At 45.1% G+C, this 23879-nt stretch overlaps 1 protein-coding gene across 1 annotated transcript in view; it reads left to right on the top strand.

Annotated features, from left to right (window-relative positions):
* The window catches only part of LOC149443193 (tRNA-dihydrouridine(20) synthase [NAD(P)+]-like), a 484600-nt gene that overhangs the window by 69137 nt on the left and 391584 nt on the right, over window positions 1-23879 (top strand). Inside the window, exon 2 of the mRNA XM_089655785.1 lies at window positions 4684-4812. Coding sequence (XP_089511911.1) covers window positions 4702-4812 — 111 coding nt within the window. The 5' untranslated portion in view covers window positions 4684-4701. The remainder of the gene's footprint in view (window positions 1-4683; window positions 4813-23879) is intronic.

Here is a 23879-nt window from a genome sequence, read left to right as displayed (position 1 = left end):
TGCATTATCCGGTTTTGGGACAAAATTCTACAACTATTCACTGATCTAGTGGTGACACGTACCTGAACCTGCCTCAGATTACTGTATTACTGTATTAGACTACGGTTGCCGGGCTCCTACAAACAGACCAAGAGAAGTTTGATTAGGCATTTTCTGACTGCAGCTCGACCTGTTATAGCTATGTGCTGGCACAAAACTGACCCACATGCTTTGGCTGATTGGGCTTGTGAAATGAATGAGATTTAATAAATAGAAAGTATGATAGCGTTGGATGAAGACATATCGGACTCTTACTGTCTCACATGAACTGTCTAGAACCATTTCCGCTATTTTAATTTTCATACTTTCACCTCCTGTTTGGTTTAAATTTCTGTTCGATCCCTGTATCCTTTCAGGAACCGGTGTTGCATTCCCGTTGGTTCAGTATTGAACCAAGTATTGAAAGGGGGCAGGGGGGAGAGGACAAGGGTGTAAAAAATAAGGGTTGAGAACCCCCCTTTTCTTTCCCTCTCAGCCCCTTTTTCCTTATTGGTTTCTGTTTGCCTTCCTACAATATACTAATGGATATACTTCTCCCCAGATTGTTTCTAAGTAGGGCCAGGGATATGCTCTCTCAGTGCTATTCTGATGCTGCTCTCTCAGGGCTCTTAATGTTCCTGCAGGGAGATGTTAGGTGATTTATCTTTTCCTCTGCTGGGTGTTTCTGTGTGTGTTTGTGTACACTGTATCTCTGTTATGTACTACCTACATATGTGGAAACTGATTTTGTAAGAGTTTTATTTGCCTTGTTCGTACCCTTTTAGTACGCTTCAAGTGTTGTCTACTTGTATTGTTATATTTGTAGAGTGGTTATTAAATACCACCAAAAGAAAGCTCTGTCTTAAAAAAAAAAAAAAAAAGTTAGGTTCAGTTTTGGCATTCAAAGTGTGACAGCACTGAAATCTGAATATTGGCCTGGGCAGGAAGGGGTGAAAGTGTCCAGTATTGAAGTGTGTAAATAGCTTTGTACCAGTAACATCATTTTACTGTCATCTTAAACAGGACAAATTTATTGAATAAAATGTTTACTTTTTATTTACAGTTAAACTACTTTTATGTAAAATGCTTGGGTGTGGAAATAAAAAAAAAAAAAAACAACAAAAGAAAAAACTATTTGTCCAAGGGACTAAATCGGGGTCACAATCTACTTGTCCCTCATGACAATCTACTTGTTCTGATAAAAATAAAAGAAAATATGAAGGGTTGATGTTTTTTATTAGGCAGATATCCTTTTAGGAATGTCTGAGGCTTTTGTAAACAAAAGATGCTTTTAATTTTTTGCTAGAAAATTTCTTAGAACCCAAACATTTATGTACAGTGGGGCAAAAAAGTATTTAGTCAGCCACCAATTGTGCAAGTTCTCCCACTTAAAAAGATGAGAGAGGCCTGTAATTGGCATCATAGGTAGACCTCAACTATGAGAGACAAAATGAGAAAAAAAATCCAGACAATCACATTGGCTGATTTGGAAAGAATTTATTTGCAAATTATGGTGGAAAATAAGTATTTGGTCAATATCAAAAGTTCATCTCAATACTTTGTTATATATCCTTTGTTGGCAATGACAGAGGTCAAACGTTTCCTGTAAGTCTTCACAAGGTTGGCACACACTGTTGCTGGTATGTTCGCCCATTCCTCCATGCAGATCTCCTGTGATGTTTTTGGGGCTGCCCAGGCGGTATGTTTGGGATCATGGTCATGTTGGAAGACCCAGCCATGTTTCTTCTTCAATGCCCTTGCTGATGGAAGGAGGTTTGCACTCAAAATCTCGCGATACATGGCCCCATTCATTCTGTCCTGTACATGGATCAGTCGTCCTGGTCCCTTTGCGGAGAGACAGCCCCAAAGCATGATGTTGCCACCCCCATGCTTCACAGTAGGTATGGTGTTCTTTGGATGCAAGTCAGCATTCTCTCTCCTCCAAACACGACGAGTTGTGTTTCTACCAAACCGTTCTATTTTGTTTTCATCAGACCATATGACATTCTCCCAATCCTCTTCTGGATCATCCAAATGCTCTCTAGCAAACTTCATACGGGCCCGGACATGTACTGGCTTAAGCAGGGGGACACGTTTGGCACTGCAGGATCTGAGTCCCTGGCGGTGTAGTGTGTTACTGATGGTAGCCTTTGTTACGTTGGTCCCAGCTCTCTGCAGGTCATTCACTAGGTCCCCCCGTGTGGTCCTGGGATTTTTGTTCACAGTTCTTGTGATCATTTTGGCCCCACGGGGTGAGATCTTGCGTGGAGCCCCAGATCGAGGGAGATTATCAGTGGTCTTGTATGTCTTCCATTTTCTAATTTGCTCCCACAGTTGATTTGTTCACACCAAGCTGCTTGCCTATTGCAGATTCAGTCTTCCCAGCCTGGTGCAGGTCTACAATTTTGTTTCTGGTGTCCTTCGACAGCTCCTTGGTCTTCACCATAGTGGAGTTTGGAGTGTGACTGTTTGAGGTTGTGGACAGGTGTCTTTTATACTGTTAACAAGTTCAAACAGGTGCCATTGATACAGGTAATGAGTGCAGGACAGAGGAGCCTCTTAAAGAAGAAAGTACAAGTCTGTGAGAGCCAGAAATCTTGCTTGTTTGTAGGTGACCAAATACTTATTTTCCACCATAATTTGCAAATAAATTCTTTCCAAATCAGCCAATGTGATTGTCTGGATTTTTTTTCTCATTTTGTCTCTCATAGTTGAGGTCTACCTATGATGCCAATTACAGACTTCTCTCATCTCTTTAAGTGGGAGAACTTGCACAATTGGTGGCTGACTAAATACTTTATTTTTTAAAGCAGAGGCCCTAGAGTATAGATTAGTTGGTGTTGGAATTTGTCACATGGTATACGCACAGCGGTTTTTCAAACACAATATTTTTTGGAAAATATACACTTTTTTAAATGTTATTGTAAAAAAAAAACAAAAAACCTCACATGTGGGACGATAGCTGTTTGCATGTGTGTGGGACCGTCGCGTGCATTGGCCTTTGCACGCAAGCACGGAGGGATTTGAGATCCCTCCTCTTCTCATAAAGCATTTGATTACACCAAGATTGGTGTGATCAAATGCTTTTCTTTTTTAAAAATGGCCTGTTTACATCTAGAGGCTGTTCTGGTCCTTGTCTGCCTCTATGATCAGCCGTCAGAAGCGGCAGGTGGTTGATCGGATGTCCCAGTGGAATTGGACAGCCTGCTGCTTGTAAAAGTGATCCAGCGGCTAGTTAGACACCCATAATTTTTTTTTTTCGTAAGGTGGGGGGGGGGGGGTCACAGGTGATGTATGGGGGCCGGAGTGAAGGCTGGTTTAGTCCATGCTTTGTTTTTTTAGGACAGATATCTGTGGGATTCCCTGCACGGTGGTCTCCCCCTTGACTACCAAGCATCCCCTCCCCTTCCTAAAGCCTGAAAGGCAAGCAAAGGACCCCTTAGTAACAAACAGCCCAATCTGTAGAGACACCGTACATCTGGGTACATAGCCAGGAACAAACTACAACTCCGAGCATCCGCGGGGTGGGAGGTGCAGCCTTTACTCCGTCTCTATGATGAATGGACCTCACTGTACAGCAGGCTGCAGGCCTGGGAGGTGGAGAGGAGGGCTGCACTGCCCAGGGGTGACGTGCCAGGAGGTGGAGGAGCTCCAGAGACATTCCACACACTGGAGTGGGATGGGACCAGACCTCACCATACAGTGGGTCCAAGAAGAGGGGGGGGGGGTGCACTGCCTGGTAGTGATATACTGGGAGGGGAGGTGCTCTGGGGACAGGCTGCCCACTAGAATGGGACGTCCCCTCCAGCTGCGTGTAAAAGCGATCCAGCAGCTAGTTAGCCACTCGGATTACTTTTAAAAGAGAGATGAACGTCGGCTCTAAACCCTGCTGCTTGCCCGCAGCAGGGCTCAATGTGAAAAAAAACCCCTCTTGCCCGACACCCGGAACTGCATGTCCTGGGCATTGGGTGATAGAAATTGCACATCCCTGAATACTATTTCTGGTTAAAATTGAAGATGAAAAGATTTTTGACCTTTAAATAAAATGTGTTTCTTGGCGTACATTACATGATTTAAGACATTTAGTCTTTAGCCATGGATTATATGCAACTACTTTCACGTGATTGGACACTGGTAAAAAAAAAAAAAAAAAATTACAGGGATATACCCTAAATAACCAATCCCAGCTAGTCTGTTTTTTTTGTAGCCAGCAATAGGAAACAGAGGGTAGAGACGTGTTCTCTGTACTGTACTCCAAGAAATACATTATACTGGTAAGTCAAAAATCCTATACTTCATTCACATGTTATTGACTGGTGGATGTTTTTTAGAACATGTTTTTTCTCATATGTGGACATGATATATTACCTTGTTGTGAACTTTGTATGATAGTGAAAGACTACTGACGTTACCAATGGACAACTTTTGACTTCTTCCCTATGTTACACTTGTGAAGTAATTTTTGTTATATATTTCAATGCAAAAAGAAGAAAATATAATGTGACAAAAATAAAACAGACCTGCAGTTAAGACTTATCTTGACTGTAGTCGTAAGTGCTTTTGTATACTTCTGTTTGCAATAATCATAATATTCTGCATGTACTGTATATATTTTAAAAATGATTGCATATTATTCACTTCCGACTATATTACTTTTTTCTATAGGTCATTTATATAGTCATCATGGGCCTTTCCTTCTCTGACAAAATCATCTTGGCTCCTATGGTTCGTGTGGGAAGTCTGCCCATGCGTCTTCTTGCTCTAGATTATGGTGCAGATATTGTTTACTGTGAGGTAAGATAATTCATACAAAAAAACTTGCTTAAAGTGTATCTAAACTCAAAAGTAAAAAATAATATATTAGTTTACCAGAGCTTAGATGAAGCAGCAGCATGTGTTTTCCTATTTCTAGTCATCTTTTTCATCTGGTAATCCATTGAATAACATATTCTTTGTCCTACAGTGGCTATGCTCACTCATGCTATTGTATCTACGGAGGACGCTATGGTGGTCACCTAGGATGGACTTTAAGCATGTACTTCTCTCTTCATCTTTATTACGTTGGGCGATTAATAGTTTACAGAACAAAGATACTGTTGTTTGTGCTTTTGTATTCAATACTTTCCTCACACCAATCTCCCTAATTTGCAGCTGCATGCACGAAAGTGACAAACACTTCAAAGAAACAATAAATAAATTGTGCTGCACTTATATTACACAATACTACAACAAATGCTACCACAAATGAACTACTAAAGCATAACACAACATCAATTAGTGAAAAATATCAATCTGTCATAGTTCGTCCATCAAATGTCCATGCTTTCCAATACATGCAAGGAAAAGTGTTTTATCCCAAAGAAAAGGATCTCCACCGAACCCCAAATGGTGTCCACTTACCTTTAATAGTTAACTTTAATCACAAAGGTCAGTTGTGCATAATAACCCTTTTAGGACCCCGACTGATCTTTGCTCTTGGCTGTGAGTGGCTTATGTTCATTGCAGCGCTGCTAACTTTCTGTACAAAGTGATTTTATCTGTAACTTGAGAAAAGAAGGGAAAAATTCCTGATTTTAAGCCAACATCCCCAATATAACAATTGGAAAAAGGAGAGACCCCCTGACACTGGGTCTTTAAGGGCTTAGAAGGTACTAGAAATATTAAAAAGTACAAATGTTATTTGTCAAAAAAGGTGATAGCACAAAGACATACAAAACAATACATTATACAGAGTCATAATAAAGCATCACAATTAGAAAATGAAATTACATGATAAGGATACCTAGTATGACTTGCAGGCCATAGACGGGTTGTTTATCTGCTGAATTTTTGTCCGCACGGAAAATCGGCCGATAATCACGCCGTTAGTGGGGCCAGCCCGTCGGCCGTTTTTTGCCGATCTCGTCATTTAGTTTTATCGGTCATTTGTGGCAGCATCGGCAACGGCGCCAACCGATTTTTAGTTTATGGGCCGAAAATTGGGGGGGGGGGGGATTGGGCGCTCGTGAGCAGCACAGGGAATGCCCGCCTGACCTGACCTCTGTGCTGCTCTGCCGCTGGGCACATTTCCTCCTTAATTAGCCTCCTGGGGAGCCGGTTCCGTCCCCCACCTTTGTCCTCACTCTCTGCTGACCCCCCTCTACCATGGGGAGAAAAACGCGGCCTCCAGCGCTCGTTTTCAGAGCCGGCCCGCCGATGCGGCCTACTCGTCGACAGAAGCCCCGGCCTAGATTTTGGCCTCATCCCCACCGCTACCCTCGGGCTGCCCGGACGCCTCCTCTGACCTGGAGAACCTGCCAGACAACTCTGCAGACCTCCCACAGCCTCCTATGCAGGACACCATCCCACAGCCCCCTTTGCGGGCCGCAGACCACCCACAGCCCCCTTTGCGGGTCGCAGACCACGCACAGCCCTCCTCGCGGGCCGCAGACCGCGCACAGCCCTCCTCGCGGGCCGCAGACCGCGCACAGCCCTCCTCGCGGGCCGCAGACCACGCACAGCCCTCCTCGCGGGCCGCAGACCACGCACAGCCCTCCTCGCGGGCCGCAGACCACGCACAGCCCTCCTCGCGGGCCGCAGACCACGCACAGCCCTCCTCGCGGGCTGCAGACCACCCACAGCCCCCTTGCGGGACACAGACTTCCTGGCCAGATTTAAGACCATGCTGCAGCAGGAGCTTCACACCTCCAGACTAACGAATCATCTTACCAAGAAAATTTGCGAATTGGGCAGCTGCACTGATGTACTTGAAGATAAGATGAACGCCGCGGCTACGGTAATCGAAAATCATGAACAGGACCTTTCAGATCTGAGAAGAGAGCTTGACTGCTCTCTTGCCCTTGGAAGATTTTGAGAATAGGTCCCGTCGGAGTAATCTACGACTGCGTGGCCTGCCAGAAGCCATCGTTGACCTCATGTCCACTGCTACCGCACTTTTTCAGGAGTTGGATCCGGCGATACCGATAGATCGTCTGGAGTTTGATCGCATTAATCGGCCCCTGGGTCTGAGGAAGTCTGAGGGTCTTCCTAGGGACATCATAATTAAATTCACCTATTACCGTACGAAAGAATCGCTCCTTCGCTCTGCACGAGACAAGCAGGATCTTTGCTTTCAAGGTCATCCATACCAGCTGTTCGGATCTGGCACCATCCACCATCCAGAAACGTCGATTGATGAAACCCTTCACGTCAGTCCTCCTGAACCGTCACATCAACTATCAATGGGGCTTTCCATTCAAGTTTACGTTCGCGTACCAAGGTCTGAGCCATGTTGTCCACAATCCGGAAGAGGCCAAGTCGATCCTGGAGGCGCTACACCTTCTGCCCTCGCAGGATACCTCCGACAGCCCGGTGCGGCCCTCCGGTTCCCATCCTCCTTCATCTCAGCTGGGGCGTATATGGGAGAAAGTTGGTTAACTCTCCCTCCCTAGTACCCCTCCGTTGTACGGATCCTCCCGCTCCCGTTGAGTACAGTTGGATGGGTAAGACTTTTCAGATGGCTTGATCCACTGCCGTGACTCTCTGCGTTTCTTATGGGGCGGAGACCTTGAGTGGCCCTTGTTGGGCGAACTTTTCGTATGTTTTTGATGTTGCTTATTTTTAGTTTTACAGTTTGAAATATTCTTCTATGCTGTACTGGTGGTGATCTTCGTTCCCCGCCGGCTCCTCCGTGGTCCAATTTTAAGTTGAATAACACATAATCCTTTATTTCCGCCAGGCCTAGAACATCCCCCTTCTTTCTCTTGGTGGACCTCCCATGGCTTTGTTATTGTACACGTCTTTCTGAGCTCTCGTACGCTTCCATCTTGGGAGTCTCTTCGAGAATCAAGGATGGTCCCGCCTCGTGAATATTACCGGTATTTGCAATTGCACCACTGGGTCTTATCCCTCCGTCATACCCCTACATATCCTTACCGCAAAACGCCCTTTGAACCCGCTTGTCAGCATTCCCCAGGGTCCCCTGGTCTCATTTCTGTAATTTATGCCTCCCTTAATAGTAGCTGTTCCTCATCACCCCTGTCTTATGTCTCTCCATCGGAGCGAGATCTGGGTGTTTCGATTGCGGCGGAAGATTGGCGTAGGGCCTGGGGCATGATGACGAAATGTTCATTCAATACAGTCACTCTTGAGGCAGCCTATAAAGTTCAGACTGCTCACTTTAATATGACTGGCGGAGATAGATGTTTCCAGAACTGTGGTCTACACCGGGACAAAGCCTTGCAGTGAGAAGGGCGCTGTACCATACCCGAGAGTTCAAGAAGCAGGAGCAGGGGATCATGGTCCGACCACGGCAAGGAAGGAATAGATATCCTCCTGACCAAAGGAAGCTGGTGAACATGCATAAATACGTGGTTGATTCTGCAAAAACTATTATGCGGGTTTGAGTAGAAGGTAAAGTCGCACGCAATTGGGTGGAGCTCCCTCCAAACATCTGCCAGCCCTGCAGACTGCAGGAGGGAGCGCATACGTGCCTTCTGTACTGAATCGTGGGAAGGGGTCGCCCCCTAGGCATAGTGTCTATTCAGAGCAGAATTTAGAGTAGCACTGGAATCCCCTAAGAGGAAGAGAAGGCCCTTGGAATGTCGAGAAATGATGGTACGGAGATGCGAGAAAAATCTGTGCTGAAATTGACTGGGGGCATAGTAAGGGACTAAAGTGACCTCCTGGTCCCATAAAGTGCCCTGCAAAAGAAAGCACCTACCTGTGGGGTCTGCTATATTCTGGACACAGGTGAAGGGGAGATTGCATCTGAAAGCTATCAGAACAACCCGTCGCTTCTCAGAAAAAGTAGGATAATGAGGCGAAAGGTACCGTGGAGTGGAGGACTGAGCAAACCTGGTCTCCTGCAAGCAAACCATGGCAATCTGTTGTGACTTAAGATGGTGGAAAACCTTGAACTGTTTATGAGGCGGGGCCAGGGGGAGCCGTTGAGCTGCTAGAGTAGAAGTCGGCCAACAAATTCCACTCCAAGGGACGATCGGTCCAAGATGTCCCGAAACCCTGAAAAAATAGAGAATAGAAAAACCAGAAAAGGGGAGGAGAAAACATGGAGAACATGTACAATGAGACAATCATATCACACCTATCGTGAAATGCATCCTGCACTCAAAGGACACCAATTGGGTGTGGCTCTACCACCGGACACATGGCTGCAATTGTGTACATCAACATTAACATTGGCCCCCAGGAGGCAAAAAAGGCAATAAACCTAAAATGTCAAATGAAACCACTAGATATCATAGCAACAAATATAGGAGTCCAAATGGTGGGCCATACCCCGCGGCAATCTTCCACCAGGAGATCCAGCTAATCTCTGGGGCCCACCCCCACCCTGGGACGGATGATTGCAGGCTGCAACGGGAAACAACTTAACTCAGCTCAGGAGATCTCCTCCCTTAGCACCCTAGCGAGGCACAAAAAACCCCCGGAGGGGGGCATCAAGACAACCAAGCAAGGGGCCCACCCTATCTAAACTTCCTGCATGGAACCCGAGGGACCCATAAGCCAGCCCCACCCACACCAATCAAGGGGCCACATTGACCACAAGGCCCACGGTACATTTAAAAAAAGCAGAAAGTCACAAACCTCAAGTTACTGGAGGGACAGCAGGCCTCCTACAAGCCATGGGGGTTTGCCTGTTCTAGACCGTGGGAAGGGCCCATGCCCAAGTGTAGTTCAACAGAACGACTAATGTCAATATCAACCCCACAACCTGAGGCAAACCCGCCCAAAAGATGAGACCCCAACAGGCGCAGGCCCAAGAACAGCAAAGCCCAGTACCAAAAATATATCCGCGTTTGAGGGGAAATGGCTGAGCAAGATCTAAGCCTAGAAAAATAACATCCCAGTAAAATTGCCCACCAACTCAAACTCACAGTCCCTTCAAGAAGTTTCAGCGTGGAAACTCAGCAGAAGAAGTCCTGGTGACTGCTTCAGCCTGGTGAGGAGCACGTAAAACTGGGTTGCAGAGGGGTCCGAAGAAGAGACCTCTTATGACTGGATGCTTTCTCCGAAAGGTGACCAATCTGGGACGGGGCCGCCAGAGATCCAGATGGATGCGTTTTGCTCTGCACAGTGCCTCCTGGCGGAATGAGGTGTAGATTCCAGAATAGATTGAGCTTCCTCCGGTGTGGTGATGGAGTGGCTTTGACCTTGGTAGTCGAAAGTAAGACGGAAGGGAAAGCCCCACGCATATTTAATACGGTGATTTCACCAGGACAGAGGTGAAAGGCTTCAACTGGCGGCGTTTCTGAAGAGTGATCTGGGAAAGGCCAGAGAAAAGTTGGTAGTGATGCCCCTGGAAACCAAGCTCTAGTTTGTTCCTGGCCGGCAAGAGGATAGTTTCCTTAGACGTTTTCATCAAATTCACATACACATTCGTACTGTCTCTCGGAGGCCCATCTGACCATTTTGGACCGAATGCTTGGTGTACGCGGTCAAACTTGAGCTCGCCAATGGGAATGGCGAGCACCAGCTTTTTTTTTTTTTTTTGGCTGATACAGGAGATTGTGTGTACTGCAGATGTGAGCGGGGGTGGGCGGCGGAGAAAGGCTGAAGAGGAGCAGTCTACACAGTGACTGGCTGTCACTATGGCCTTGATTTACTATTGTGCCTGGGCGCATATTCGTGGGCGACCGTCTACTTTTACCCCGCAACGAGCTTTACTATTGAACAGTGTCCATAAGTAGACGCCCAATCGAATTTACTAACGAGACACGCCCGTAATCAGACTCACAAAGCAGACTTGCTAAGAGGTATGTCTAACACCATGAAAAATCACTGCAGAGACATGTTCACTTTGAAATTTGCTTTGCCAAATATCAGGACTTCACTTTAAACAATATCTGCCATTTCAAAAAAAATTAAGAATGTGTTTAAAAATAGTTTTTTTTAAAGCAAATCAACACAGTAAAAAACTAGATGCCCGTGCAGTGTCTTTGGCCGATATAACTGAGCATGTGCAGAACACATTTTAGCCGTCCTCTGTGGGCGCTTCCTTTTTAGCCACTGCTCAATAGTAAATCTCAGTGTGGATTCCCCTGACAGCCGACACTCGGTCGCGTCTACTGTGTTTAACTAGTTGCCGACCGCAGATAGCCGAATGATGGCTACACTGCGGCCGGCCAGTTCTGAGTGGACGTCATATGACGTCCTCCCAGAACGCGCTCTCCGGGGCGCGCACTTGGCGATCTCCGTGATTGCTGTGTCCTACGGACACAGCTGATCACGTGATGTGGTAAAAGGCCAATCACAGCGGCCTTTTACCACATGATCAGCGGTGTCCAATGACACGCTGATCAGAGGGAAATGCAAGTGCCGGTTCTCGGCTGCACTTTCCTCACGCTGTCAGATCGTGAGGAAAGTACTGCCGAGAAACGGCAGTTGTCAGAGCGGGGATCGGCACCGATCATCAGGGCACTGATGATCAGTGCCCTGATGATCGGTGCCCAGCAGTGCCACCCGCAAGTTCATGGGGACAAGGTGCTTGGGGGGGAGCCCCCCTGCCCCAAAGCACCCCCCCATATTGAGGGCATGTGGCCTAGTATGGTTCAGGAGGGGGGGGGGCCCTCTCTCGCCCCCCCCCCCCTTCCTGACCTGCCGGGCTGCATGCTCTGATAAGGGTCTGGTATGGATTTTGGGGGGATCCCCAAGCTGTTTTTTTATTTAATTTCAGCGTGGAGTTACCCCTTAATATCCATACCAGACCCGAAGGGCTTGGGGTGGATGGGAGGGGGGACCCCATGCCGGTTTTTATTTATTATGGTACTGGTTTTTAAATGTAATTCTCTCTTTTTTCCTTCACTATAGCTCAGAAATTTAGTTGTCACTTCCCCCAGCTAAAAGAGAAAGTTTTCTTGGAATTTATATCCCTAAAGGAAACAATGTTTACTTTGAGTTTATTAAAAGATACAAAGTTTTCTGAAACTTCGGGGAAAGTGACTTCTAAGCTTGTGAACTAAAGTGAAGAAAAAAAAAAAAGGCTGGCATTTGCATTTGAAAATCAGTGCCGACATACACTTTGTATTGCGAAAAAAATTAACAATTGAGTAAACCGAGGCATTATTTTCAATGGATTTTCATTCATAAACCGAAAATTACGTTAACCGAGGTGTTGGTAAACCGAGGTACGCCTGTATTAGTATTGCAATCCTTTGTATTGTGATACATAGAACCAACATACATCTGAATTGGCAATATAGCACAACATTTGTGTCACATTTGAGATATCTGGCTAGTTACACTGACCTTGCCCAGGGATTTGGGATTGATTCACACCACAGAAATACAGGCAGGATTAGTGTTCAACAGCTCTGTGGATTAGTGGTTAGCACTACTGTCTCACAACGCTAGGGTTGTTGGTTTGAATCCCAACCACGGCAATGAATTTGCATGATCTCTGTGTGACTACCCTAACATACATGTGCTGGTGGCAGCATCTTTGCTTTCTGTTTAAATGATCCCTAGAATGTGAATTAGAATGAGGCCTTGTCTGTTCAAACACCTTTAAAGTAGCACCTTATGTGAATGTCAAATGATGGGATGAGATAAGGGCCTGGACTAATGATTGATTGGATAATGCTGGTTTGCACTCCACCTCCTTTTGGGAAAGTTTGTCAAACCATGAGAAGAGTGAGCGAAAGAAATGGATTAAAAAAAAAATTTAAATAATGGCATGGAGTCCCCCCCCCCCCCCCCAAATCCATAACAGACCCTTATCTGAGCATGCAGATACCGCATGCCTTCAAAGATTTATTTCCTTTGTTGAATTGCCTGCTTGATTCACACTAGATGTGATTTAAAATCGTGCTTTTTGTTGGCAATTTCACCGTGTTTTCTGTAGATTTACCAATGAGTTATTACGTTTTCAATTGTGTTTTGCATTGCGATTTCTATTGTTGTCTATATGTGAAATCACTACAAAATGCTGAAAAAGTTAGAGGAGAACTACTTTTGAAATTGTGCTGCAGCAAATCGCTTACGTGAAGACATTCACATCCACATTCATTAGATCGGATATTGGGTACAATTTAAATTCCCAAATTGCACCTGAAATCGTGCACCCTGGATGCGACTTGGCATGCGACTTGATTAAATCGTATGCCAAGTCGCACCCTATTGTCTGCTATTAGAGCAGTCACATGGGTGCGTTTCCGACACTGATTTCTAAAGTAGTACATGTACTACTTTTGTGATGATTTGCATAGATATCTGTGTCAGATGTCTTGCAAATCGTAAGGAAATCGGCATCTTCACTGTACGTCGCACAATTTCTAAATCGGCTTTGATGTGACCGCAGTGTAAGGCCTTTTTATGTTTGATTTCCTGAGTGTTTTTCTGATTTATGGGAAATGCCGCATACTAGCAAAAGTGAATTGACATTTTCAGTATTGCATGTGAGATGTGGTCATGTGACTGCCTTAACCACTTGCTGCCCTGCTACTGTAGAAATACGGCGGCAGGGCGGCACTGGCAGGCAAAACCACATTTTAAAACGTGTGTTTTGTAAACAGATAGGGGGCGCGCCGCCGCCCTATCTGTCCCGCCGATCACCGCTGCGGATGTCAGTCGCCGGGTCACAACCGGTCCTTAGCGGCTGCTTCCCGGCGATCAATGGTAAACAGTGACAGAGAGCACAGCTGCAGTAGCTGTGCTGTCTGTCACTTCCTTGTCAGCTCGAGGACGAGCTGATCGAGACAGAAGAGTTTCTCTCTCTCGATCAGCCTTGTCCCATCCAGCACACACCCTCGCTCCCTAGTAAAACACTCCCCCTCACTCAGATAACCCTTCCCTGCAAAATAAAGTTAACCCCTTCCTCCCCAGTGCCATTAGTACAGTGTCAGTGTTTTTCTTTTTACACTGATCACTGTATTAGTGTTGTTGGGGATGTCAGTGAGCCCAAGTCAGTACCCCCCAATGTCAGAATGTCCGCCGCAGTCCCGCCATAAGTCGCTGGTCGCTGCCATAATTCACTGATCGCCGCCATAAGTCGCTGATCGCCGCCATTATTAGTATAAAAAAACCCCTAAAAATTCCAGTATCTTTCCCGCCATTTGTAAACGCTATAACTTTCACGCAAACCAATTAATTTACACGTATTGGTTTTTTTTTTTTTTTTTAGCAAAGATATGTCGCAGAATGCATTTTGGTAGAAATTTATGACTAAATTTGATTTTTGCATTTTTTTTAACTGGACATGTTTTATAGCAAAAAGTCCAAAATATTGTTTTTTTTTTCCTCAAAAGTGTCAGCCTTTTTTTTTTTTTTATAGCGCAAAAAATAAAAACCGCACTGGCGATCAAATACCACCAAAAAGCTCAATTTGTGGGGAAAAAAAGGAATGTAAATTTCATTTATGTACCGTATTGCATGACCGCGCAATTATCCGTTAAACTAGCGCAGCGCTGTATAGCAGAAAAATGGCGTAAGTTGCAGTATTTATACCATAGTTTGTAGACGCTATAACTTCCACACAAAGTAATCAATATACACTCATTGGGATTTTTTTTACCAAAAACATGTAAAAGAATACATTTTGGCCTAAATTTATAACCAACTTTGAGTTTACTATATATTTTTTATAGCTGAAAGTAAAAAATATTGTTTTTCTTCAACATTTTTGGCCTTTTTTTGTTTATAGCGTGAAAAATAAAAAGCGCACAGATGATCAAATACCACCGAAAAAAAAGCTCTATTTGTGTGAAAAAAAGGACGTAAATTTAGTTTGTGTGCAGCATTGCATGACCGCGCAATTATCAGTTGAATTAGTGCAGCGCCGAGTAGCAAAAAGAGGCCTGGTCATTAAGGGGGGTAAATCCTCTGAAACTCAAGTGGTTAACTCATGCGATAATCTGGAGTGAATTGTGAAAATACCGGAAATACGTCATGATGTTGGCGGAAGGATGTTTGCACACACCCGGAAGTGGGGAGTGTGAGTGGATGGGAGTGTAGTTAGGAGAGTTTAGTGGTAATTTTGCAAGTCAATTTTTTAGTTTTGTGAATTGTTCTTTTGTGGAATTCCAGACCACATCTGGACATAGCGAGATCGCTGTTCTCCACAGAGGAGCTGATCCTCATTTGCTGGGGAAACATTACTAATAATTGTTGTATTTGCAGTTGAAAACATGTCCAATTCCTGGATCCATTGAGGTACATAGCAGAGGTTCGAGGTTGTGTGTGTAATTGAAGTGTAATTGAGGTTTTGGGGCTCATGGGTGCTGTGGCCTGTAGAGTGGGAATTAGTGGTTCTTTTCTGTGGCTATCGCCGTTTGCAGGCAACCTATGTTACACTATGGAATTGCTGCAGGTCATAATTTGACAAGCATATGGGTGCAGGTGTTCAGTCCTGAACACAGACAATGAGCATTCAGGGCCACTTGTCAGATTAAAACCTGTGTTCATACAGCTGCTGTGTCCCCACTGGTGGCTCTAGCCACATAAACAACCCACTCATTCATGCTGTACAGGCCAGAGGACCTGAGTGAATGGGGCATTTTTTACTTTTTTTTTTTTTTTTCCCTCGGCTCGTTAATTTCAATGGCCTGCCTAATGTGTGGGAACATGCAAAAATACTGCAGGCATATTATTTTAAAAGTGTGTTGCACCTAACCGCGCACATCTGCAAAGGGCATTGCATTTCTTTGCTGTGCTGAAAAATGTGTTCTTGCATGCGTTCTGCACCACCAATGGTGTGAACAAGTCCTAAGGGCCAGTTCACACTATAGAAACAGTCTAGATTTGTTCCTGATGTGTTTTTGCATGTCCTTTTGGCATGCATGTTTAGTGTGTTCCAGTACATTTTGGATGCGTTTTGGACACGTTGCATTGCATTTTTGTATCCCTTCCAGTTAGTTTTTTCTACTTTCTTTTTGTTCAATTTAATTAGGGACATGTGCGTTTTAGTACATTCAAGGACATTTCAATGTGTTCCAGTACAGTTCTGTGCAGAAACAATGCAGCGTGGTCAACTTTGTTTACAGCACCTGCAATGCACTGAAAATGCAAGCGCTGATGTGAACTATGACATTGACAACCATATAACCTTTTTTCTGTGCGTTTGTGATGCCGAAAAAGCAACTGAAACACATGTAGTGTGAACTGGTCCTAAAGATTATTAGAGGTAAGGGAACGGGACTGACCAGAGATTGTGAATTCAATCAGACTAGTGGTGATCTACAATCAGCAATAGTATAATAATGTGAGATCTGAGCTGTAGCTGATAGAAAATGAGACACATTCACTTGATCAGTAAATAGTTAAAAAGAGTGGGGCGTTGATCCATAGATTTGCATATGCGACAGGTGATGATGGGGTGGGGGAGGGGGTCAAGTTGTATAAGGAGACAGATTTAAAAGAAGAGAAAAAAGTTACAATGAAATATACACAGCATGAATCTTGCACATTTCCTAATTGGCAGAAGAACAGGACGCAGGTAACATTCATCCACTTTCTAGTCATTAGGCAAAATCATAATTGATTGATCAATATTCCTGGCACTGACACAACCCAGAAAATTGATCTCCATTTTTTTAACGTTCATAAATGTCAAGGAGCTTATAATCTAAGGGCAGAAACTCAGCCATGTAACTAGGTCCAATGAACCTAACCGCATGTCTTTTGAGTGTTGGCAGAAACACATCCATACAGGGAAAGCATGCAAACTGGGATGTAGCCATGACTGGGATTAGAACCCATGACCCAAGCACTGTAAGTTCTGAGCTCTAACCACTAAACCACTGTGGGAGACAGTTTGAGCTACAATGTAGAATAGTTACATTGTTAAAAAATGATAAAGCGAGCGCTGGTCAAATTATATAGACTACTAAAATGGTATTACACAAGATAAATATAACCACGAACAGTAGTGCATGAACTGGTGAAAGTTCACCCACCCTTGTGACAGTGTACTACACTATTATGCACCTTTCTGGCTCCTGTGGCTGAGCTAATTCCTCCCCAGGACCATTTGGGCACCCACCCTGATGGATGGCTGGAGCTGGATGACTACCCCATAGCTGCCAGCATACCGCTGTACCCCCAGATGTGTGATGTGTATAACCCATGCGCATTAATACTTTTGTTCTGGTGAGTGTAGACCAGTCCCAAGGGTGGTTTATCTTTCACGAGTTCATGCACTACTGTCCGTCACGGAGAAACCACACGTGCCATTTATAGGCACTCTCTGAGTTGGTACTCTCACACGAAGGACATTCCATTATTCAGGAATGATTATATGAACTTATTTTAGCACCATTTACCATTTTACATCATTATTGCAATTCTTTGCACTTTTTGGTTTTTACATGCGTTCATTATTGATCACATGCATTTATAGCGCTGCACTTGTCTTTAACATAGAATAGTTACATGATTAAAGAGAATGAAGATATATCATTATATTGGGAAATTAGAACATTTGAAAATAGAATGTATGACCTTCATTAGTAAATGCATTAGTTGTCTGATCATTTTGGAGAAATGGCAAAAAAAAAAAAAAAATATAGGTCTACTAATTGTTACATTCTAAATATTCTCTTTTGCTAACAGAAAAACGTCAAGGCTACATAGCCCGCGCTTGTGCGCCATCTAGCGAACATATCCGGTATTGCACCTAAAAATGTGCCAGACGCGATTTCACATTTACTAATAGCAAAGTAGACGTTCGTCAATGAGATTGCTAGACGCCGCTCAGAAGACTGACAGGTCTTGATTGATTTAACTGAGTCTGCCTGAATGTTGAGAGTCTGCTGGTAGACTCAAGTCTTAGTAAATCAGGGCCTATATGTCAGTGCTATTTTTTTTTTTTTAATTTAAATATTTTATTATTGTTTTTCAAATCATTTTTTAATATACAAAAGCTAATAAAACAGACAGAATACATTACACATATCTGTCAAACATTCCCCACATATAACCTTAGTGTTGGTGACCTTTTACCCCTCCCCTTTCCTATCCCCCCCCCCTTCCCACACCCCTTTGATTATGCATTTTTAATTTTGTTCTAAAAATCCTATTCCTTGAGTAATACTGATATTATACTATATTTATCCTCTTTAACTTCTTTTCCCTATTTCACATATTTTAGGTATAAATCTGACTTTTTAAATTGCACCCACTTTTCCCTTCTTGTACGAAGACCTCCATTTTATCTTTCTCCATATGGCAAAGTTCCTCCACTCTATATATCTTCTCCACTCTTTATATCTTCTCCACTCTTTATATCTTCTCCACTCTTTCTACCCAATCCTTCATTTTCAGTGCCTGTTGTTTCCTCCAAAATTTGGGTATCAGTCCCTTCAGTGCATTCAGATAATACAATAATTCAGTTTTTTTAATATTTTTTAACCGAGAACTCTGTACCATAAAGAAGGCAAGTCTCGAGGTTCTTAGGAATATTTTCCTCTGTTATTTCCTGAATTATACTTACTATACCCTCCCAGTATTTTTGAATTTTGTGACACTCCCACCATAAGTGAAACATTGTACCTCTCTTTCCACATCCCTGCCAACATAAAGGTGAGTTGTCTCCACTTATTCTATGTGCTACATTCGGTGTAATATACCATCTTACTAGACACTTGTAATTCATTTCCACTTCCTTCATATTTATATTCCCATGAATTAAACTATATATTTTCTTTTGTTTTCCCTCATCAATTATTCTAAATCCTTTTCCCATTTCTCTATAAATGATGGCCTTATAGCCGTGGTTAATCCTGTGAGAATCTTATATATTTTAGTAATCCCGTGCTTCCCATCTCCTCGTGTATCTAATAAGTGCTCAAAGGGGTTCCAATGTTCTTTTTTTCTTAATGGCATTGGGAGACTCCCTACAAAATATTTTAGTTGACAATAACGCCATTCATCCATTCTCGTAAATATATTCCCTCTTACTTTCCAGTTCGCTTAGTGGACCTATTTCTTCTCTCGCCATTTTATCTCTTAACCAGCTGCCGACCGCAGATAGCTGAATGACGGCTTCACTGCGGCCGGCCAGTTCTGGGTGGACGTCATATGACGTCCTCCCAGAACGCGCTCTCCTGTGATCTCCGTGATCGCTGTGTCCTACGGACACAGCTGATCACGTGATGTGGTAAAAGGCCAATCACAGCGGCCTTTTACCACGTGATCAGCGGTGTCCAATGACACGCTGATCAGAGGGAAATGCAGGTGCCAGTTCTCGGCTGCACTTTCCTCACGCTTTCAGATCGTGAGGAAAGTACTGCCGAGAACCGGCAGTTGCCAGAGCGGGGATCGGCACCGATCATCGGGGCACTGATGATCAGTGCCCCGATGATCGGTGCCCAGCAGTGCCACCCGCAAGTTCCGCCCAGCAGTGCGCCCACTAGCTCCGCCCACCCGTGCCCATCAGTGCACCCACCTGTGCCCAGCAGTGCACCCACCTGTGCCACTCTGCAGTGCCACCTACCTGTGCCCAGAAGTGCCACCTACATGTGCCCACCAGTGCCACCCACCTGTGCCCACCCACCAGTGCCATCCACCTGTGCCCACCCACCAGTGCTGCCCACCAGTGCCACCCACCAGTGCAGCCCAGCAGTGCCACCAGTCAGTGCCCAGGGGTTGTGCCAGTCAGTGCCGCCAGTCAGTGCCCAGCAGTGATGCCAGTCAGTGCCGTCTATCAGTACCCATCATCAGTGCCGCCTATCAGTGCTGCATATTAGTGCCGCCTATCCGTGACCCCTAATTAGTGCTGTCTATCAGTGCCGCCTATCCGTGCCACCTCATTAGTACTGCCTATCAGTGCCCTTTAGTGCTGCCTATCAGTGCCCATCAGTGCCTCCTATCAGTGCCCATCAGTGCTGCCTCAACGCACATCAGTGAAGGAGAAAAAATACCTCTTTAAAAATTTTTATAAAAGAAACAAAGCGCAAAAAGTAAAGTGCCCAGTGGCGATTAAATACCACCAAAAGAAAGCTCTATTTGTGAGAAAAAAATGATCAAAATTTCATATGGGTACAATGTTGCATGACCGCGCAATTGTCAATCAAAGTGCGGCAGCGCTGAAAGCTGAAAATTGGCCTGGTAAAGAAGGGGGTATAAGTGCCCGGTAGGCAAGTGGTTAATTGAACATCTTTCTTCTTTATCTACTGCCTTGTAATACTCTCTTTACATGGAGGAAAAAACTCTGTGGATCCTAGGGGCATTAGCAGTGAATTAAATTCCTACCCCCTTTGTTTGTGTAAAGTATCCCAAACTCTCAAAACATTACGTGTAAACAAACTTGCTATCTTTTTTAATCCCCGAAATTAAGGAGGTAACTACATGATTCTACTTAAATTCGTGTAACTTGGTGTGTTTGCTATATATATACCCAACTTTCCCCTGTGCATTATGTGTCCAACCAAAAATTGCTAATATTACTGAGTTATAGTATCTCTTCAGGTCCGGTACCCCCGGTCCGCCTTTTCCTTTATCTCTACTTAAGATTTCATAGCTTATTCTAGGCTTCCTATTTCTCCAGATATGATGTTAAAAAATTTTTAATTATTCTGAAATATGCCTCTGGGAGCTTAATTGGTATAATTTGAAATTTATATAGAATTTTAGGAATGATTACCATTTTTATCGAGTTTATTCGCCCAATCCATGACTGAAATCCTCTTCCTAATTTCTTTATTTCGTCCTTAATCTAATTTAATAGTGGGATATAATTTAATCTATATAGATTATTTAAAGATACAGTCAGCTTTATATCCAGATATTTTAGATCTTTTTCCCTCCAGATAAAAGGGAATTCCTCCTGTAACATTTTTTTCTCTCTATAAGATTTACAGGTGAAACTCAAAAAATTAGAATATCGTGCAAAAGTTAATTTATTTCTGTAATGCAACTTAAAAGGTGAAACTAATATATGAGACTCATTATATTGCAAAACAAGATAGTTCAAGCCGTGATTTGTCATAATTGTGATGATTATGGCTTACAGCTCATAAAAACCCCAAATCCACAATCTCAGAAAATTAGAATATTGTGAAAAGGTGCAATATTCTAGACTCAAAGTGTCCCGCTCTAATCAGCTAATTAAGCCATAACACCTGCAAAGGGTTCCTGAGCCTTTAAATGGTCTCCCAGTCTGGTTCAGTAGGAACCACAATCATAGGAAAGACTGCTGACCTGACAGTTGTGCAGAAAACCATCATTGACACCCTCCATAAGGAGGGAAAGCCTCAAAAGTTAATTGCAAAAGAAGTTGGATGTTCCCAAAGTGCTGTATCAAAACTATTTCCCCCCCCCCCCCACACTGACACTAATGATGGGGCACTATTCCTCCCCCCACTGACACTAATGATGGGGCACTATTCCTCCCCCTACTGACACTAATGATGGGGCACTATTCCTCCCCCCACTGACACTAATGATGGGGCACTATTCCTCCCCCCACTGACACTAATGATGGGGCACTATTCCTCCCCCCACTGACACTAATGATGGGGCACTATTCCTCCCCCCACTGACACTAATGATGGGGCACTATTCCTCCCCCCACTGACACTAATGATGGGGCACTATTCCTCGCCCCACTGACACTAATGATGGGGCACTATTCTTCCCCCCACTGACACTAATGATGGGGCACTATTCCTCCCCCCACTGACACTAATGATGGGGCACTATTCCTCCCCCCGACACCAACGATGGGGCACGATTCTTCCCACTGACACCAATGATGGGGCACATTTCTTCCAACTGACACCAATGATGGGGCACATTTCTTCCCACTGACACCACTGATGGGGCACTATATCTCCCACTGACACCACTGATGGGGCACTATTCTTCCCACTGACACTAATGATGGGACACGATTCTTCCCACTGACACCAATGATGGGGCACGATTCCTCCCACTGACACCAATGATGGGGCACGATTCCTCCCACTGACACCAATGATGGGGCACGATTCCTCCCACTGACACCAATGATGGGGCACTATTCCTCCCACTGACACCAATGATGGGGCACTATTCCTCCCACTGACACCAATGATGGGGCACTATTCCTCCCACTGACACCAATGATGGGGCACTATTCCTCCCACTGACACCAATGATGGGGCACTATTCCTCCCACTGACACCAATGATGGGGCACTATTCCTCCCACTGACACCAATGATGGGGCACTATTCCTCCCACTGACACCAATGATGGGGCACTATTTTGCTCCATAAGACACAGTTGGGGGGAAATGTCTCTGCGTTTTTTGGAGTGGTCGGTCCAGTATTCCCGCCGCCGTTCTGTGTCCGCAGTCTCTGGTCATCTCCTGTACTGTGTCCGCAGTCTCTGGTCATCTCCTGTACTGTGTCCCCAGTCTCTGGTCATCTCCTGTACTGTGTCCCCAGTCTCTGGTCATCTCCTGTACTGTGTCCCCAGTCTCTGGTCATCTCCTGTACTGTGTCCCCAGTCTCTGGTCATCTCCTGTACTGTGTCCCCAGTCTCTGGTCATCTCCTGTACTGTGTCCCCAGTCTCTGGTCATCTCCTGTACTGTGTCCCCAGTCTCTGGTCATCTCCTGTACTGTGTCCCCAGTCTCTGGTCATCTCCTGTACTGTGTCCCCAGTCTCTGGTCATCTCCTGTACTGTGTCCCCAGTCTCTGGTCATCTCCTGTACTGTGTCCCCAGTCTCTGGTCATCTCCTGTACTGTGTCCCCAGTCTCTGGTCATCTCCTGTACTGTGTCCCCAGTCTCTGGTCATCTCCTGTACTGTGTCCCCAGTCTCTGGTCATCTCCTGTACTGTGTCCCCAGTCTCTGGTCATCTCCTGTACTGTGTCCCCAGTCTCTGGTCATCTCCTGTACTGTGTCCCCAGTCTCTGGTCATCTCCTGTACTGTGTCCCCAGTCTCTGGTCATCTCCTGTACTGTGTCCCCAGTCTCTGGTCATCTCCTGTACTGTGTCCCCAGTCTCTGGTCATCTCCTGTACTGTGTCCCCAGTCTCTGGTCATCTCCTGTACTGTGTCCCCAGTCTCTGGTCATCTCCTGTACTGTGTCCCCAGTCTCTGGTCATCTCCTGTACTGTGTCCCCAGTCTCTGGTCATCTCCTGTACTGTGTCCCCAGTCTCTGGTCATCTCCTGTACTGTGTCCCCAGTCTCTGGTCATCTCCTGTACTGTGTCCCCAGTCTCTGGTCATCTCCTGTACTGTGTCCCCAGTCTCTGGTCATCTCCTGTACTGTGTCCCCAGTCTCTGGTCATCTCCTGTACTGTGTCCCCAGTCTCTGGTCATCTCCTGTACTGTGTCCCCAGTCTCTGGTCATCTCCTGTACTGTGTCCCCAGTCTCTGGTCATCTCCTGTACTGTGTCCCCAGTCTCTGGTCATCTCCTGTACTGTGTCCCCAGTCTCTGGTCATCTCCTGTACTGTGTCCCCAGTCTCTGGTCATCTCCTGTACTGTGTCCCCAGTCTCTGGTCATCTCCTGTACTGTGTCCCCAGTCTCTGGTCATCTCCTGTACTGTGTCCCCAGTCTCTGGTCATCTCCTGTACTGTGTCCCCAGTCTCTGGTCATCTCCTGTACTGTGTCCCCAGTCTCTGGTCATCTCCTGTACTGTGTCCCCAGTCTCTGGTCATCTCCTGTACTGTGTCCCCAGTCTCTGGTCATCTCCTGTACTGTGTCCCCAGTCTCTGGTCATCTCCTGTACTGTGTCCCCAGTCTCTGGTCATCTCCTGTACTGTGTCCCCAGTCTCTGGTCATCTCCTGTACTGTGTCCCCAGTCTCTGGTCATCTCCTGTACTGTGTCCCCAGTCTCTGGTCATCTCCTGTACTGTGTCCCCAGTCTCTGGTCATCTCCTGTACTGTGTCCCCAGTCTCTGGTCATCTCCTGTACTGTGTCCCCAGTCTCTGGTCATCT

The sequence above is a fragment of the Staurois parvus genome, unplaced genomic scaffold (genome assembly GCF_062004578.1).
Source record: "Staurois parvus isolate SC_StPar_1 unplaced genomic scaffold, SC_StPar_1.0 ptg000871l, whole genome shotgun sequence".
In the NCBI taxonomy this organism is placed as follows: Eukaryota; Metazoa; Chordata; class Amphibia; order Anura; family Ranidae; genus Staurois; species Staurois parvus.
Note: the sequence above shows the minus strand (reverse complement) of the source record. Positions and strands in the feature narration are given on the sequence as shown.